Source organism: Brettanomyces bruxellensis, chromosome 4, assembly GCF_011074885.1.
Source record: "Brettanomyces bruxellensis chromosome 4, complete sequence".
Classification (NCBI taxonomy): domain Eukaryota; kingdom Fungi; phylum Ascomycota; class Pichiomycetes; order Pichiales; family Pichiaceae; genus Brettanomyces; species Brettanomyces bruxellensis.
This window is the reverse complement of record NC_054685.1, coordinates 264,321-280,226: the sequence shown is the minus strand read 5'-3', so window position 1 is coordinate 280,226 and position 15,906 is coordinate 264,321. Positions and strand designations below refer to the sequence as shown.

Here is a 15,906-nt window from a genome sequence, read left to right as displayed (position 1 = left end):
TTAAGTTCATTTCGTCATATCTCGGTATTAGTCAAGTTATATAAAAAAAATCAAAAAATAAAACCGTATCTGTACTTAAATCGCATCTAATGGTCGAGAAGTGTTGTCGTTTCATCAATATTTTCGTGGTCATTAACTTTCTTTCTTTCACCACCGGAAAGAACACTCATTCCTAAATCTGTGATTGCCTCTCTCATCTTCTTTTCCGTGTCAAGGCAAAGTTTTGGAACATCGTCCTTTGTTAATCCAACTGTAGGGATAGGGTCGAGAATCTTGATTTTAACGGTTCCACGATTAAAGTTTTTTAACTTCATAGAGTAGATATTGGACGTGTTAGAGACCACGATTGGAATGATAGGGATCTGGCCCTGAATGGCCAAGTGAAATGCACCCTTCTTAAATGGCAGTAATGTGGGCCTTGTAGCATACGATCTAGTTCCTTCAGGAAACATGTAAAGACCACCTTTTCTCTGCTTGAGCTGGGCAAGTGCACGATTCAAAGTTGAAACATCCTTCTTCTTGTTATGCCTCACTAAAAAGAATGTACCCGACAAATACATGAACCATCCAAGGAATGGAACATATTTCAATGAATTCTTCGCCGTAATAACACACTTTGGAGGGAATACTCTGCCCAAAATGTAGATATCCATTTCCGATTGATGATTTGAAATCAACAGAGCAGGTAACTTTGTTAACAATTCTGGTCTGTCCACCTCAATTTTGAGACCCATGAAGAAACTGAGAAGCGCATAATACACTCTTGCAACACTGTATTGGGCATACTGCCTTTGCCCAACCAATGACATAACGAGAGAACATAAAACACCATACGTGGCACTGAGTAACAAAAGCGTCAAGGCAAAAAAGCCCTTAGTATAGAATTTTATACTTTTTCCAATACCACAAAAGAATGTCATTCTTGTTTACTTAAAAATCCTTGCCAACAAGCTGCAATCGGTCTAATAAGATAAAGTTTACTGTTAGGAGAGAATTAAGTAAATTGGGAAGGGCAGACGTTCAGCTCGCTGATGTACTTTTTTTTTCTTCTCTGTTTAAAATGTTACCGCATCCCAAAAAGAAAAATGAACATGAGCTCAACATTTTGCACAACTGGAGAGCTTCGCATATTTTTATAAGCTGGAACATTTAGATAGAGATATATATATATATTAAGTAATGCTTACGTGCAAATAAAATAAAGAACCGCCCCACTCATTCTTATACGATCTACGGAAGACAAATAAACAGTTGCGCATTTGAACTTCTGCTGTATGAAACTTTTCAAAGTAATATGTTATATATGTACAAGGCATGTATAAACTATGATCAATCACAAATAAATAACAAAGACAGTCTACATTCAACGCTTTCTGTCCAAACGATTGAGCTTTCTTGCAGTCTTTGCATTATTTCTTGTTTTCTGACCTCTAACAGGGAGACCCATGGCGTGACGTAGACCAGCATAGGAGCCAGTATCCTTTTTAAGTTGAATATTCGATCTTATTTGTGATAAAAGCTTCGATTCTATTGTCATATCTGAAAGCTCTTTTGTTATAGACATCACTTGTTGCTCAGTTAACTGATGCACCCTCATTTCCGGGTAAAACCCCAATTTAGAGCATATTCTTGTTGCTGTGTTAAATCCAATTCCATAAAACGTTGCTGCTAGGCCGTACTAAACAAAAACAGTATATTTGTTAGATGTTGCTTATAAAGATAATTTTCACTGATATAAATTGATATACTTACTGCAACCCTCGCTTTGCCCTTAACGGCCTTACCGAGAATATGAACAACCATTATGAATGCACCTGAATTCAATCAGAATTCAATTTATCGAAATAAATGCTATTATTTGATTATTGTCAGAACCTTTATGATTGTGGGACTACACGTTGATCTGATAGATTATCATCTCTTTTCATGTACGGTGAAAAAAGTAGGTAAGAAAAAAAACGGTAGAATGGTGCAAGGAGGAAGGGGAAAAGTTTTTACGAAAAGTGGAAACACCTGGAGTAATACTTGGAGAGTAAGTTTAACTCGGCCTTATGATTACCTACCGCAATACGAAAAAAAAACAAGCAATTATAAAGCGAGATATTGATATTAAAGCGACGAATAGGTAATGAAAAATTCTAGAAAAGATAAATAATACACTGCAATGAGTTAAAGTAACTGAGAGGCTGCATCGATGGTGTCCTCAGGAAGGATTTTACTTATTTTGAGGCCTATATCAAGTCTAAGTATTACCACCAAACGAACTAGACCACACATGGTGATAAAGCTCGCAACTCCTATCGGAACAACAGCAAAAACGGTAAGGTTATAAATATCGACCGTCCTATGGGGTTTCTCAAATTTTCTTTTATTCGATTCTGCACACGAACCTGTTGATTCTCGTTGTAACGTGTGATCTATTCTTCGATGTAATGAACCAGAATCTGTAAACACATCGGGAGGCTCTCCGACCCCTTCGGCAGAAGATCCAATTGAAGCGATTTCTGTAGAATACTGATTATTCCCTTCTGATTTGGCATTCCTAAGGAGGATTTCATTTAACCTCAGGTTCGAAGTCACATAATTTTGCACTATGAAGATAAAAGTAAGGACACAGCTAATAATAATCCATGCGGCTAGACAAAACTCATTTTTAGGATTGTTGAACATGTAGTTTAAAAGCTCAATCAGCGAAATAATCAACAAAGATATACTCAATATGCGTATTACCGCACCTTGCAACGTGTACATAACCATCCATCGAGCCATTAATCCATCCAAAATACAGTATGAAAGTAGGGCAGAAACTAAACACCATATACCTGCAAGAAAAAACTCGGTTGCCCAGACAGCTGTCCAACTTGAATTCTTAGAAGGTGATATAATCATCTTGTACCATTTTGTCCAGAATATCAGTAAGTTTTTCAAGATGAGCACCAATGAAATATCTCTGGAAATTGCAACGGTAAAATGTTGCCTTGGATTCAACCTTTTAAGACCAATCTCTTTTAGTGAGCTATGCTGATGCGTTAATTCTTTTGCCGATGTAGAATTAATTCCAAAAAGAATGTTTCGATTTTCAGGATGGGTAGGTTGCCCCACATGCATTCGATCCATTTCTATGTCCTCATCGTCCGTACCCAGCTCTTCAAAATGCCTATTAAAGCTGTCTCCAGAAGGACCATAATCCGCGCAGGATAGTGCTGGTAATACACTTGTCTCTCCTTCGGAGTATGGAGGAGGGCTCGCCAGTGAATTATTCTGTCGTTGCAGTCGTTGTTGGCGTCTGCCTTCTTCATTATTGTTTTCCGTCATTAAGATGACTTGATCTTTATTATTTATAGGACCTCAAATGCACGTTAACTCAACTCCAAATATACAGCCTTGAATTTTGACAAACTAAACTTATTATTGCAGCATTTCCCAAGCTACAACATACTTGAAGTACCTTGATTAACATTTCCTGTCTTCCCCGCTGTTTTTTTTTTTTTCCCGCACATCCTTTCCCTGCTCTAGGTAAGATTTATTTATCCATTGCAGGATTTTCGGAAAATTCAAATGTCCTGAAAATTTTGAGCTTCTGAACTGCACTAGTGTTTGATTTCATAATATATTAAGAAACATTTGTTCTACCACTAAGCTAGCCAATCATCAAAAGCAAAAGTAGTTCAAAGAGTATAAATAAACAATGATGTTAACTATATGGGGCAGGTAATGATCATTAATTTTAATAAACTAAAGATATAGAAGAAAAAAAAAGTTAATCAAAAAAGAAATACCATTCAAAAGACGAGGATGCTCTCTCAGTGGAAAAGAGCACAAAGCATGACACTAAGTAGCCATATAAAAACCACTGTATAAAACGACTACGCACTGGGACAAAAGCTCAATTCCCCAATACATGTGTGGAAAGAGCGAGAAGTACACGCTCTCCAAGTACAAAATGTTGAGTATCCATGGTATTTATCATCACAGCTAATATCAGACACACGGATAATATGATGGTTGCAACGAGATGAAAACTTGGAGCGCCATCTGTTTATATATCCTCCAACTGTTTGTTGATCTCCTCCAACTCGTCGGATGCCTTCTTAAACTTCTCCTCAAGTTCATCATATTTAGTCTCTAATTCTGCCTTCTCAGCCTCAAGAGAAGCAACTTTCTTCTCCAACTGCTCAGCCTTGACATCAGTTTCTCTCAACTTTGCAGTAGTTTCCTTCAAATTTTTATCAGAAGCCTCCAATTCTTCCTCCAACATCGAATTCTTCTTTGTATAGTTCTCATTTGTCGACTTAAGCTGTGTGGATTCACCAGCAACCTTTTTAAGGTCTTCTAGCTCACCACTAACTTTTTCATTCTCCTCCTCTAATGTCTGATTCTTGGTTGTCAATGCCTTGATTTCATTATCCTTTTCAAGAAGCTTCTGCTCAAGAGTTTTCACTTTCTCAGTCTGCTCATCCGATTTCTCCTGCCATGTTTCGGCATCAAGCTTAAGCTTGTTCATTTTCTTTAAAATGGCAATTCATTAGTATATGAATCAAAAACATGTCACTGATCTATGCGGATCAAAAAAAGAATGCGCCACCATTCATCCTTGTATATTAAGAGCATATACTTACTTCTCTTAACTTTTCCATTTTGTTAATATACTTTTGGTTGTTCAATTGGTTTCCTAGTTTTTGATTGTGCGCAAAAAAGGTACTCAAGTTTGTTAAGGATACAAGAGCACGAACAAAGGACAGGGGGCTTTTTTTAAGTTAATATTAAATTTGAGGTCAAACAGTGAGGGAAAAGTAAATAAAATAAAAAAACTATGTATTAAGTATGTGAGATGAGAGAAAGAGGTCGAAAAAAAAACTATGAAACGGGAACGGGGGTTTCGACTGTTGGGCAAAAAGAGAAAATGTTTAGAGCTTGCCAGAAAATCCGTATACAAAGAAAACACGTTCGGATAAAAAAAAATTTTGAACTATTTTTGCCCATTAGTCGATTAATATCATACTTCAAATTTCACTGGTCAATATCAAGAGAATAAAATTCCGATCATCTGCGCTTACTTTTCGTGCATATGCATTGTGCTTTCCAGGCCAAGTACGCGCTATGATGGTATTTTTTAGGATACTCTACTCTCTGCAATTTCCAAAATTCTCATCACCTTCGTAGTTTCCATTTAAAATTGGAGAATAAATATTCGAAAATAGAAAATATATATAATATACATATACAGTACTTCACCCTCCTGTACTCCTCGGAAATCTTTAAAATACAGCCAATTGGGATAAGATAAGCTAAAAAACTAGACTCGAAAATAAACAAAAAAAGCTAAACTTATCAATGAGTATGGAACCGGCGAGTCGGTACATTCATCCATCAACATAAAATTTATATAAGTACACACAGAAGAAAAAATAGGTTGCAGCAAAAGCGATTATTCATTAAACTTCCGGGAAGTCTATATCCAAAGCTTTTATTCGTTTTGAATCAACAGGCGAGGAGTATATCATATCATTACCATTACACTTGTTTCCCTTTTCGCTGATGCCTTCAGTCTCCCTGTTGGGGAGCATTTCAACATCATCATGTTGCTGCCCTTTTGGTGCTAATATCATAGAAAGAGCAGTGTACTGCTCTTTTGTAAGATCTTCTGGTTTTGGGAGCTCCACCTCAAACTTCACATATAAATCACCGTATCCAATAACTTCGCTGGAGGTACCGGGCTCATTAGTAGATATCGGCATTCCTCTATTTTTCACAACTCTAATATTGCTAAAATGTTGCAGGTCCCCACGATCAACGTAGATGTGTAGAACACTACCATCTAAATGCTTTAAGGAGACATCACCTCCACAAATAGCCGTTCTTAACGGAACCTTTACCGTAGTCAAAAGGTCATCGTTGCTGCGGGCGAATTTCTCATTTAAGTCCATCTCATCATCATCCTTAACACCTGCCATCCTATAATTCTTCTTATGAGCCTTCTTTCTCTCCTTAAGAGTGACAATAACATCACCAGGGATGATATTTATTCCTTCGTCGGCTCCCTTGGCAAACACAATCTGATAACCAGACCCACAACCACGCGGAACGGTAACCTCTAAAATTACTTTTTTGTCAACTAGCCTCCGGCCTTCACACTCGGGACAAATACTATCCTCAGGAATATATTCTCCTGAACCCCCACACTGTTGACAAGTGCTCGAGGATCGTTGGTAAACCCCGCCCATTCTACGTTCGACAACTTGGATACCCGCTCCATTGCATCGAGAACATGTTACACGACGAAGTCCCCCGGTACCATGGCATTTACTACATTGCACCTTTCTCAGTAAACTGAGCTTAATCTTCTTCCCGTTATAAAAGTCCATCAAGGTGCAATAAATAGTATGGTAGATATCTCTACCTTTTTCAGGAGAATTGTGATTATGGGAAAAGAAGTTTTGGCCAAAGTTACCGAACTTTGCAGAACCAAACGGACTATCAAAATCGCGATCAAATGACTGAAAGGCATTAAAGGCATCGTCAAAAAAGCTTCTTCCTCCCCCATGCATTTCAGAGCTTCCCCCAAAGAAATTAGAGAATAAACTTTCTGCCGGTGATGCCATACCTTGAGAATTGCCATTCTCCTGAGCCACAACTCCTTGATTAACAGCCTCCTCGCCGTAACGGTCGTATATCGCTCTTTTTTGATCGTCAGAAAGAACTTCATATGCTCTCGTCATCTCTTGAAACAACTCTGTTCTTTTACGTCTAGTCGTCTCATCATTCACGTTTCTCACCTTATCTGGATGATACTTGAGAGCGCACGCTCTGTATGCTTTCTTGATTTGATGTGGATCTGCATTTGGTGGAATCTGCAGCAAGTCGTAGAATTTTGTCTCTTTGACCATAATTCACACAACCTGGCAGAAAATTCCGAACAATTTCAAACAATAGATGTATGCTTACGATATAATGTCACTCTATCTTAGTTGCTAGTATTGCACTATACCCTATACTGCTGAACTAATGTATCCGAGACTGGAAAAGAAAACGTATGAACAGCCGAACTAGGCTTCTTAAAGGGGCAAAATGTCGTGCAGACTTTTATGAACGAAGATTTAAACTAATTTGGTTTAAATAGTTAAACTTTCTCAAGGATAAAAAGTGAGGTTCCCCAGCACTCCACTTGATAAAATAATAGATTATACATTATTTTAATTCGACCGTTTTATTTCAGCTAGTTGTGCTGAAATCAGCATTATTTGCTAGGAAAGGCTTGGAATGATATCGAACAAAGAAATTTTTGATCACAGACGCCTGAATCTTGCGTTTAGAAATTCATGGAACTTTTTCGAAGCTAAAGCTTATTCAAAAATTTTACGCGATCCGATCTGGGCTTATTATTGAGGGGAGAGAAAATTGCCGTTTAAAAAAAAAAAAATTAACAATAATCGACGCGTCCATAAGAGTCGTTTATTTTGCTTTTAAGTTCTCTCGAGGGTGAGAAGCATCGGTGAAAAATTTACTCAATTCATGCCTGGTACGTATCAAATATCCTTCGATTACATGCCTTTTGTACTTGAACTTTAAGCGATTTAATTTTATGTACTTTTTTCGTCTAGGAACTGTTTGTCAGTAGAGGCGAAATAAAAATAATAAATTAAGATGACCTTTTCCAGCATCAGAAATGCCACTAAGCAAGAAACTCTTTTAAGTTTCAAGAATCGTTTGTTACCATCGAAGTACTCTATTAATTTGGATGTTTCTCCTTTAAAGAAAAATTATACAGGTGAGATTACCATTGATCTTATTTTAAACAAGAATCTTCCAGATAGCACTGACTCGGAAGGTTTAACAACTACATTTACAATCGTGCTTCATACTTTAAAGCTTATTTCATTGAAAAGTGTACTTTTTCTTGACGGTACTGCATTTAAATTAAAGTCAAAATTGGACACAAAAGCTCAGACAACTGAATATTCTTCAGATGAAATTAAGTTTGATGATGTTCTCTGTGCAACAGATATTCCGAAAATGAAGATCAATTTCTTAGGTGTTGTACATGAGGTTCTCACGTTTGATCAGCCAACAACAGGTATTTTTCAAACACATTACACAAATCCTAAAACAGGACGTTCCGATCTTCATATTTTGGGTTCACACTGTCAGCCGCATTTTGGAAGGGAAATTTTCCCATGCATTGACGAATCTAACTGGAAAGCCAACATACAGCTTTCTCTTACAATTGATGATAACTACAAATGCGTATCAAATATGCCCGTCTTGACAGTAGAACCTCAGCTTTCAGAAAAAAATGGCGACCGAAAAACTATAATATTTGAAGAATCTCCAAAAATGTCTGTTGCAGTTTTTAGCTTTGCTCTTGGTGATCTAGATATATTAGAAACTGAAACCAAAATGATAGACAATGAACATTTTCCATTAAGAATATTCACACAAGTTGGTGAAAGCTCAAGAGCTCAATATGCCCTTGACATTGTACAGAAGTATCTTCCTGTTGTTGAAAATAGGTTTGGCGTTAAATACCCAATTCCAAAACTTGATGTGGTTGCTCTTCCATTTCTCTTTGATGGTGCAGTTGAAGACTGGTCCTTAATTCAGGTGATCAGCCAACAAATTCTTTTACCAGGATGGAATTCAGATGATCCGAAAGAACTTGAATTGATTAAAAAGAACATTAGACTCGTACTTGTTCACGAGATGATCCATATGTATATGGGAGACTATGTCACTTATGATAGCTATATTCATACGTGGTTAAATGAATCGTTTGCTACATTTATGGCCACATGCCTTATTCAGGACATGGATGACAATAATACTTGGATTGATATGATCAATTCAGAATTAGTCAAAGTTCAAGATGCACAAAGACGCAAGAATATTAAACCGATTTTTGTGTCCCATGTTGATACTTCGAATATTAATAACACGTTTGCACGTGAAGCATACGATAAAGGCATTTGGCTTCTTAGGATGCTTGGATTTCTGCTTGAGGATACAGATATAAAAAATTATAGTTTTGGCACCCTTTTTAGAATGGTGGGTGAGTTTATTAAAGAGAATGCATACGGTACATTCAAGCCTATTGACCTTTGGAACTTTTTAAAGGATCATAAACTCAATAAATTCAAGTATGATATATCTACTATTATGTCCTCTTGGATCCACACAGCGGGATATCCGGTTATTTCTGTTAGCTATGATGAATCCGAACGAGTCGTTGTGGAACAGCATAGACTTTTAAATAACGCATCAGACGCGACTGATATTGAAGACATTCCATATCAAATACCATTATTTCTCAAGACGAAGGACGGCAATCTTGGTAGGCAAATGCTAACCGATAGGAAATTAGTCCTAGACACACAGAATGTTTTTTTCGTGAATTACAACGATGTCGCCTTTGTTACCGTGAAATATTCATTAGAATTCTACAGAATGTTAGCAGAGAATTTAGAAAAATTGACCGAGGTGGAACTAATACAACTTTTTGAAGATATTGCAGTTTTGCTCAGCACAAACACGAACAATTCGGATGTTGCTCTTGGACTTCTTGAAACAGTTAAAGGCATTAGGAAGATAAAACACTTTAGTAAAAAAGCACTGATTATTGCTGTTACAGAGTTGACGAATTTGTCTCAAGCCGTCTCAAGCTATTCTTACTTTAAGGACAAAAACTTATACCAGAGACTTTTGAAGTTTATTGATCAGATTGAAAGCAGGTGGCTATCACAGTTGCAATGGGATGACCTATCCTCAATAGATGAAACAGAGGCGGAGCTCAGACGTCTATTAATGTCATTGAACTATCAAAATGGTACGGCAGCCAAGATTGCCAAAAAGTTGTATAAAAAATTGATGCATGGACCGAAGAACTCTATTCCAAAGGAATTATTACTGCCTATATTTGCATTGGTACAAACAAGCGCATCAAACAAAGAGTTTAAGGAAATATTTAAGCTTATTAAGTCACCGGGCTTGGTTGTTCAAAATATAATCCAGCCTGCAAGTTCATATGATGTTCAAATAGCGGCGGTGAATTCTCTTGGCTTTGTGACTGCAAAATACCTTCGGAACAAGACCTTGAATTTTGTGAGTACAAATTTTGATATTGCAATGATTGAATTTGCTGTTATTGGCTTCAGGTTGCAGCCTGACTTTTACGATGAACTATGGTCGTGGTTCAATTTGCATTTTAGAACAATATACAGCAGGGCCGCTAGAGAGAAAGATGGCAAGTTCACAAAGTTTTTCAACGCTGTCACTGAAATGATCTTTGAGAGCTGTCTGCATGATGATCGTTTGTCGGGGGAAGTGACTACCTTTGTTAAAAAGCAGAATGTCGAACTTGTAAATAACTGTTTTAACTCTGCGACCGAAAAGTTTGAAAATATAAAACTTTTGAATGGTAGCAATGATGAACTTAGGGAATATCTTGTTTGAATAGATTGTTTGAATATGTACACAGAAGCACAAGCTATTATAATTTCACCATTTCACACTACTAATAAGTATAAAAATTAATAATATACCGTGAATGGAAAATCATATTTTGAAAACTTATTAACTAGAATTCGATTATGCAAAAAGTAAGATGTATGCTATTGATGTCGCAAGAAGAGGAAGAAAAAAAAAGATGCAAAGGAGTGGATGTGAACTCTATTTTTGTTGCTGAAACACATGAAGCTGCTTTAAGCCATAAACTGCTTTCACATTGTCTGCTAATAAATGCCATATTTCATCCATTGAGAGATCCGGCAACCTTCTTGCCCGCTCAGTTCCAATTGATGCAGATATCCTTGCAGCTACTATCCGCCTGATATAGATATCAAGCATCAACCTGAGAAGAAAGTAATCATTTGAATAAAACTCAGGAGATTCTTTTTCGAGATAAGAACAAGCTTCGCTCCAAGTGTTGAAATGCCCCCCAGATATATCGGCAAAGTATTCGTCGTACAGTTCTGAACTGGATTCTATACTAAGTCCCGCAATTTCACTAATACCTCCAATTGATTTCTTCTTGATGCTATAATCTGCCTGATCCAATGATCGCAATGATCTTGTGCTAAGGCCGTATTTTTTCATTTGATCGTTTGTCCATGATTCCATTGAAAGTGGACTCGTATTCCTATTTGCTTTATATTGTAACGGCACAAACTTAGTTTTCATGTATGCATTCTTTTTAACGGGTTTCACTTTATTCTCTTCGACTGAGTGCATTATCTCTGATATTGGCAGTGTAAGATATTGTTCCATATTAAATCCAGAATCCTCCAAAACAATTTCATCTCCCTTTAATTTGGTATTTTCAATTTCATACCTAATCACTGGATTTTTTCTACAGCCATCATACCAGTTACGAAGCGAGTACTGTATTAAGTAGTACGGAATTGTACTTCTGTTTAAACGCTCACCTGACAGCTTGAATATCGAATCAATGTCTAGACTGTTTTTATACTTCGGCTTTAACTGGACTGACTTCGCTCTTTTTGTGTGCCTAGTGCCATACTCAGAGTGTGGAAACTGGTAATATCCCGGTTTATGAAAAGCTGTTTTTGTTGGCACTCGGTATTCATGATATAGCTTTCTTTTGCTTCCATGCCTGCTTAAACTTCCTTCTCTTTGAACTTGCATACTGGGTCGTTTCATGGGACTAATTTTAGGTCTTCTGAAGCCCCGTATTGATTCCTTTTTCGATAAAGATGGTCCATGATATTGAATAATATGATCGGGTTCTTGCAATGTCCCGATTGCCTGTGTGCGATATACAGCAGTCATTCTCTTTCAACAGACAGAATGTACCCACTATCGAACAATTTAACATACGATTCAAAGTTCCTTCTATAAGTTGCAAAATTGAGAGGAAGTAAAAAGGAAAGGAAAAGAAAAGACTATACAACGAAATGATGTTCAGTAAAATATGCATTCTTTAAGAGCATTCCAAGGTGCCACTTATAAAACCACAATTCTGAGAGAACAATGTTTGAACATGGGCTTTGCAATTTATCATCAAAAAAATAAGCGACATCTCATAATGAAGTTGAGAAATTATTCAAAAACATTTCATGCATTTTGAATAGATGAACTTGAAATTGCTCATAACTTGATGCATGATTCGGAAAACTTGATTGATTGATGGTACACCCAAAGAAGGCTGGTTTTCAAGGATTACTAACTATGGTACATCGCGAAAAGGGTTTCCTTTTTTTTTTAAGTTTTAATTTTTTTTTAGAGTGCGAAATAGTGATTTATCAAATCACCCTGGGAAGGAAATAGTTGACAGAAGCATTCTGAAAGTGCCCCTTTAATTAGGGCTGTATCAACACACTGATTCGTCTAAAGAAATCATAATATTAATGAATAACAATACATCTTAACAAGAGTGAGATAGTTTGGAGATGGGTATGTCTTAAAAGTATGACGTCTTATGAGAACGACTTGATTACTTGATGCTTTTTCAATACAGTTCAATAGCCTATCTCGATTTCATAATTATGAAAGCTCCAACTTCATTGCTCCAACTATTGGCAAATATTTTCTAAATTATGGTGTTTTTGAGGAACTTGAAAAGCTGACATTCAAATTTTAAAAGGAAACATGTCATGTTCCAGCATCAGTATTAGCGTTATTTAAGAAAACAAAAATTACCTTCAGGGTTGTAATTAATAATATGCAAGCTGATTACAAGATATTCAGCAATTAAAATCCCTGAAAAAAGTACTTGTTATGAACCAGAAAGTTGACTAAAAAAATAAAAGAGGAACGTGACCAAAATGTTTCACTTGGTGTCATGAATTATGTAAATGCAGTAATCTTGAAACATAATCCAGATTTCAGGCAGTTAATGCTTCGATAGATCATTGGAATATCGTTTTTTATCGTTTTTTATCAACATAATAATGATACCCTTACTCCTTTCCTTAATCGCTAACATATTATCAAAAATTGATTTCAGTATTTTTTTTCTCTCTTCCCGGATATCGTATTTAGTGAATTCACGCGTCTAGATTTTGAAATTTAACTCGACACAAATAAATACAGAATTCACTACAAATATATCTGAATAGTGAATGTACCTGAAGCAAAAATACTGGTTACATGAAAATAGTGCTATAGAGTTATGTCCTCCAGTATAGACATATCGAAATTTATTGTGCGTCTTCGAGATCTGTTAGACGGCTTGGTAGACGAGTTCCGAGATTATGATTTTACCTTCAAACCACTTCTCACACAATCAGAGTTCGAGGAGAAAGTGCTTCCTGAGATAAAAGAGCTATTAACATTCAAAAATCGATACATTATTGTTTATAACATTTTTAGTAACTTAATTATAGAATCACTTGAAAATGAGAACAAGATTTTGTGCTTAATTGATTTCCTGGTGAATCTTTCCAAGTATGATACGGCTTTCAGGCCATTACCAAATGATGCGGTTAAGGACATATCTTCAAGTGAGATATTTGGGAGCCTTAAGAAACACATTTTTAATAAGGAAAGAGTGGATTACAATTTTGATCCAAGATTGAGCGGTATAAATCCAGATATTAGTACAGATCATCATGAAGCTGAGGCCGAAGGCAGTTCAGAAGAATCAAGTGAGGCCAATCAGAAGGATTACAACACATATGTGGAAAGAAGGCAACCGCGCAAAAGGACGTCAAATGCATCACTGGCAGCTATTGAAAGAGCTATTATGAATAAAAGGAACTTCTCCAATGATCTTATACCCCCAAAGTCAAATGGGAAGACAAGAAAAAGTAAGCGCAGAAAGAAAGCCGTGAAGAAAAAAGCATCATCCACGAAAAAGGTATTGGAAAAGAAAAAGAAACTTGGAACTATCCGGAAAGCACCATCGGATTCATCACATAGAAGGGTTTCTACAAAGAAGCTACATCCGAAGAAACAAAATGAAGATAATGAGGAAGAATCGTACAAGAACAAGAAAATGAAATTGGTCATGGAAGACAACATGGATTTTCTATTTTCCAGGTTGGATTATTCCACCGAATTTACCCCGGAATTGGTCAAAGAGGCTCGACATGGTTTTTTTTACAAGCCACCCCAGTATAGCCTTTTTGCTAAATATGATAAAGAGGCGGATCCAGCGATAGCAGCAAATTTAGATTGCCTTCTGAATAAATTTATGGAACAAGCATATAAACGGGTGGCTTTTGGCGATCTCGATCAAACACCATTTTTGCACGAGAGTGAATACGAGTATATTATGTCTAATCTGGAACCATTTCTAAATGTTATCTTACCACCATTGATTTTTGACCAACGTCCGGCTATAAGCATTGATGCCGATATGCAAGAAAAAGGCCATCATATAAGCATGGCAAATTTAACTATTCAACCGACTAAAGTCAAGAACCTCTGGAAATTAAAGATTTTTCGATCTACAGGGCAATATTTAAAGAAGTTCAAAAACATGACCATTAAGGATGAGGCCAAAAAGCGCTTTCAATGGATAAATTCCTTGATAACCGACGGAAAGGCATTATATTCGTGTGATAAACTTGATGCAATAGTACGTCTCATGAGATCCAATCCGATGCTTAATGTTGAAACAGACGATGAAGATGAAAACCAAGAGGAGTATGAAGATGATGAAACAGATGAAGATGATTATGTAGGTGAAGATGAAAATTACGCGGAAACTGTTCAAGATGGTGAAAATGATAGCGATATCGATGACGCTAAAGATGCAATATACACCGATTCAAAAGATAAAACACAAGATGATTATGGCGGGTATATGGATATAAGAGACAAAAAAAAGGAAGACCAAACGGCAAATGACGATCAAAAGCAGGTGAATTCTGAGGTAAGTGGGGTTCATGATTCCAAGGAACAGATTTCTGGGTCTGAAGATAATGCAAACAATTTTGAGATGCCGGATATGTTTAAAAACTCTTCGTTATTTGTTAGTTCTGACGATGATGATGATGAGGAGGAGGATAATATTGCTTACGATAAAGATATGCATGAAGGGAACAATAAAAACGAAGTACAGGATAGAACACAGAATGGAACCACTAGCGAGGAGAAGGTAAAAAGCAAAGTGGCCGGAAAAAGGAGAAGATTTCCAAAGGGTGCACATGCTCTTTCAGTCAGAGATTTTCAAGGTCCAACAACTGATCACACAGATAATAGGAAGGCTGTTGTCACATCAGCTAGGGGAATAAGACTTGACAGTATGCATATCAGAAAGCATCTAAGTACTCAAGAATTTATGAGAATATTGGCAGGTTTAGTATTTCCGGGAATGAAAATATCTGCTAGAAGGCCCAACAAAGTGGTTATGACAGCCGTTTCCAAGGGTTTATCCAAAGTGTTTTTCAATTTCCGTCCCTATTTAATAGAATTGTTTTTGGCCGATCTTGATTCATTTTTCACCATGCCGAAGTATTTCAAGATGGATTCTGTTATGGTGGAACTTCAGATAGAAGAAATGAAAAACAAGACCTCTGTTGGTGAAAAAAATAAGCATAGAATGATGTATTATTACTAAACGTGGGGAGAATAGGCCATTCAACTAATGCCGATATTATTTTTAGGATCATTTGATCGCTGTCGTGCTGAAAATCCTTTGTGTACTCTTATCTAACGGTAAAAAATATAGCAAAATTCATAATACTATATTGGTCATCTCTTTTATTCTTTTTGTGCCTTACCTTTGATATGAACAAAAACACCCACTTTAATGAGTTGATGTCTAACGCATATATTATCAACAAAAAAAAGTTTATTCTGTCAGTTATTTTGTCACCGGAATTAAGCACAAGAATAAATATACCAAGAAAAAGGAAAGGGTAGTTTTGACCGGATAATTCATGTTGCTGGTACCTTTCTCTTCATATAATCTGTCAAAAATGTATACTATATTTAGTTATTTAATTA

At 36.5% G+C, this 15,906-nt stretch overlaps 8 protein-coding genes across 8 annotated transcripts; 2 read left to right on the top strand and 6 right to left on the bottom strand.

The window, feature by feature from the left end:
- Positions 1 to 86: 86 nt before the first annotated feature.
- BRETT_001679 (uncharacterized protein) lies at positions 87 to 920 on the bottom strand (the record flags this gene model as incomplete). The annotated part of the gene is made up of 1 exon (XM_041280223.1): positions 87 to 920. The coding sequence occupies one exon, from the start codon at positions 918 to 920 to the stop codon at positions 87 to 89; it is 834 nt and encodes a 277-aa protein (XP_041135106.1).
- Positions 921 to 1,363: 443 nt separating this feature from the next.
- SWS2 (37S ribosomal protein subunit sws2, mitochondrial) lies at positions 1,364 to 1,803 on the bottom strand (the record flags this gene model as incomplete). The annotated part of the gene is made up of 2 exons (XM_041280222.1): positions 1,364 to 1,678; positions 1,753 to 1,803. 2 exons carry the CDS (start codon positions 1,801 to 1,803, stop codon positions 1,364 to 1,366), a joined length of 366 nt encoding a protein of 121 aa, XP_041135105.1.
- A 366-nt stretch (positions 1,804 to 2,169) lies between these two features.
- BRETT_001677 (uncharacterized protein) lies at positions 2,170 to 3,315 on the bottom strand (the record flags this gene model as incomplete). The annotated part of the gene is made up of 1 exon (XM_041280221.1): positions 2,170 to 3,315. The coding sequence occupies one exon, from the start codon at positions 3,313 to 3,315 to the stop codon at positions 2,170 to 2,172; it is 1,146 nt and encodes a 381-aa protein (XP_041135104.1).
- Positions 3,316 to 4,039: 724 nt separating this feature from the next.
- Positions 4,040 to 4,504, bottom strand: BRETT_001676 (uncharacterized protein; the record flags this gene model as incomplete). The annotated part of the gene is made up of 1 exon (XM_041280220.1): positions 4,040 to 4,504. The coding sequence occupies one exon, from the start codon at positions 4,502 to 4,504 to the stop codon at positions 4,040 to 4,042; it is 465 nt and encodes a 154-aa protein (XP_041135103.1).
- Positions 4,505 to 5,435: 931 nt separating this feature from the next.
- On the bottom strand, positions 5,436 to 6,887 carry BRETT_001675 (uncharacterized protein; the record flags this gene model as incomplete). The annotated part of the gene is made up of 1 exon (XM_041280219.1): positions 5,436 to 6,887. One exon carries the CDS (start codon positions 6,885 to 6,887, stop codon positions 5,436 to 5,438), a length of 1,452 nt encoding a protein of 483 aa, XP_041135102.1.
- A 757-nt stretch (positions 6,888 to 7,644) lies between these two features.
- BRETT_001674 (uncharacterized protein) lies at positions 7,645 to 10,446 on the top strand (the record flags this gene model as incomplete). The annotated part of the gene is made up of 1 exon (XM_041280218.1): positions 7,645 to 10,446. The coding sequence occupies one exon, from the start codon at positions 7,645 to 7,647 to the stop codon at positions 10,444 to 10,446; it is 2,802 nt and encodes a 933-aa protein (XP_041135101.1).
- A 216-nt stretch (positions 10,447 to 10,662) lies between these two features.
- BRETT_001673 (uncharacterized protein) lies at positions 10,663 to 11,781 on the bottom strand (the record flags this gene model as incomplete). Its single annotated transcript, XM_041280217.1, has 1 exon — positions 10,663 to 11,781. One exon carries the CDS (start codon positions 11,779 to 11,781, stop codon positions 10,663 to 10,665), a length of 1,119 nt encoding a protein of 372 aa, XP_041135100.1.
- A 1,342-nt stretch (positions 11,782 to 13,123) lies between these two features.
- BRETT_001672 (uncharacterized protein) lies at positions 13,124 to 15,517 on the top strand (the record flags this gene model as incomplete). The annotated part of the gene is made up of 1 exon (XM_041280216.1): positions 13,124 to 15,517. The coding sequence occupies one exon, from the start codon at positions 13,124 to 13,126 to the stop codon at positions 15,515 to 15,517; it is 2,394 nt and encodes a 797-aa protein (XP_041135099.1).
- Positions 15,518 to 15,906: the final 389 nt, after the last annotated feature.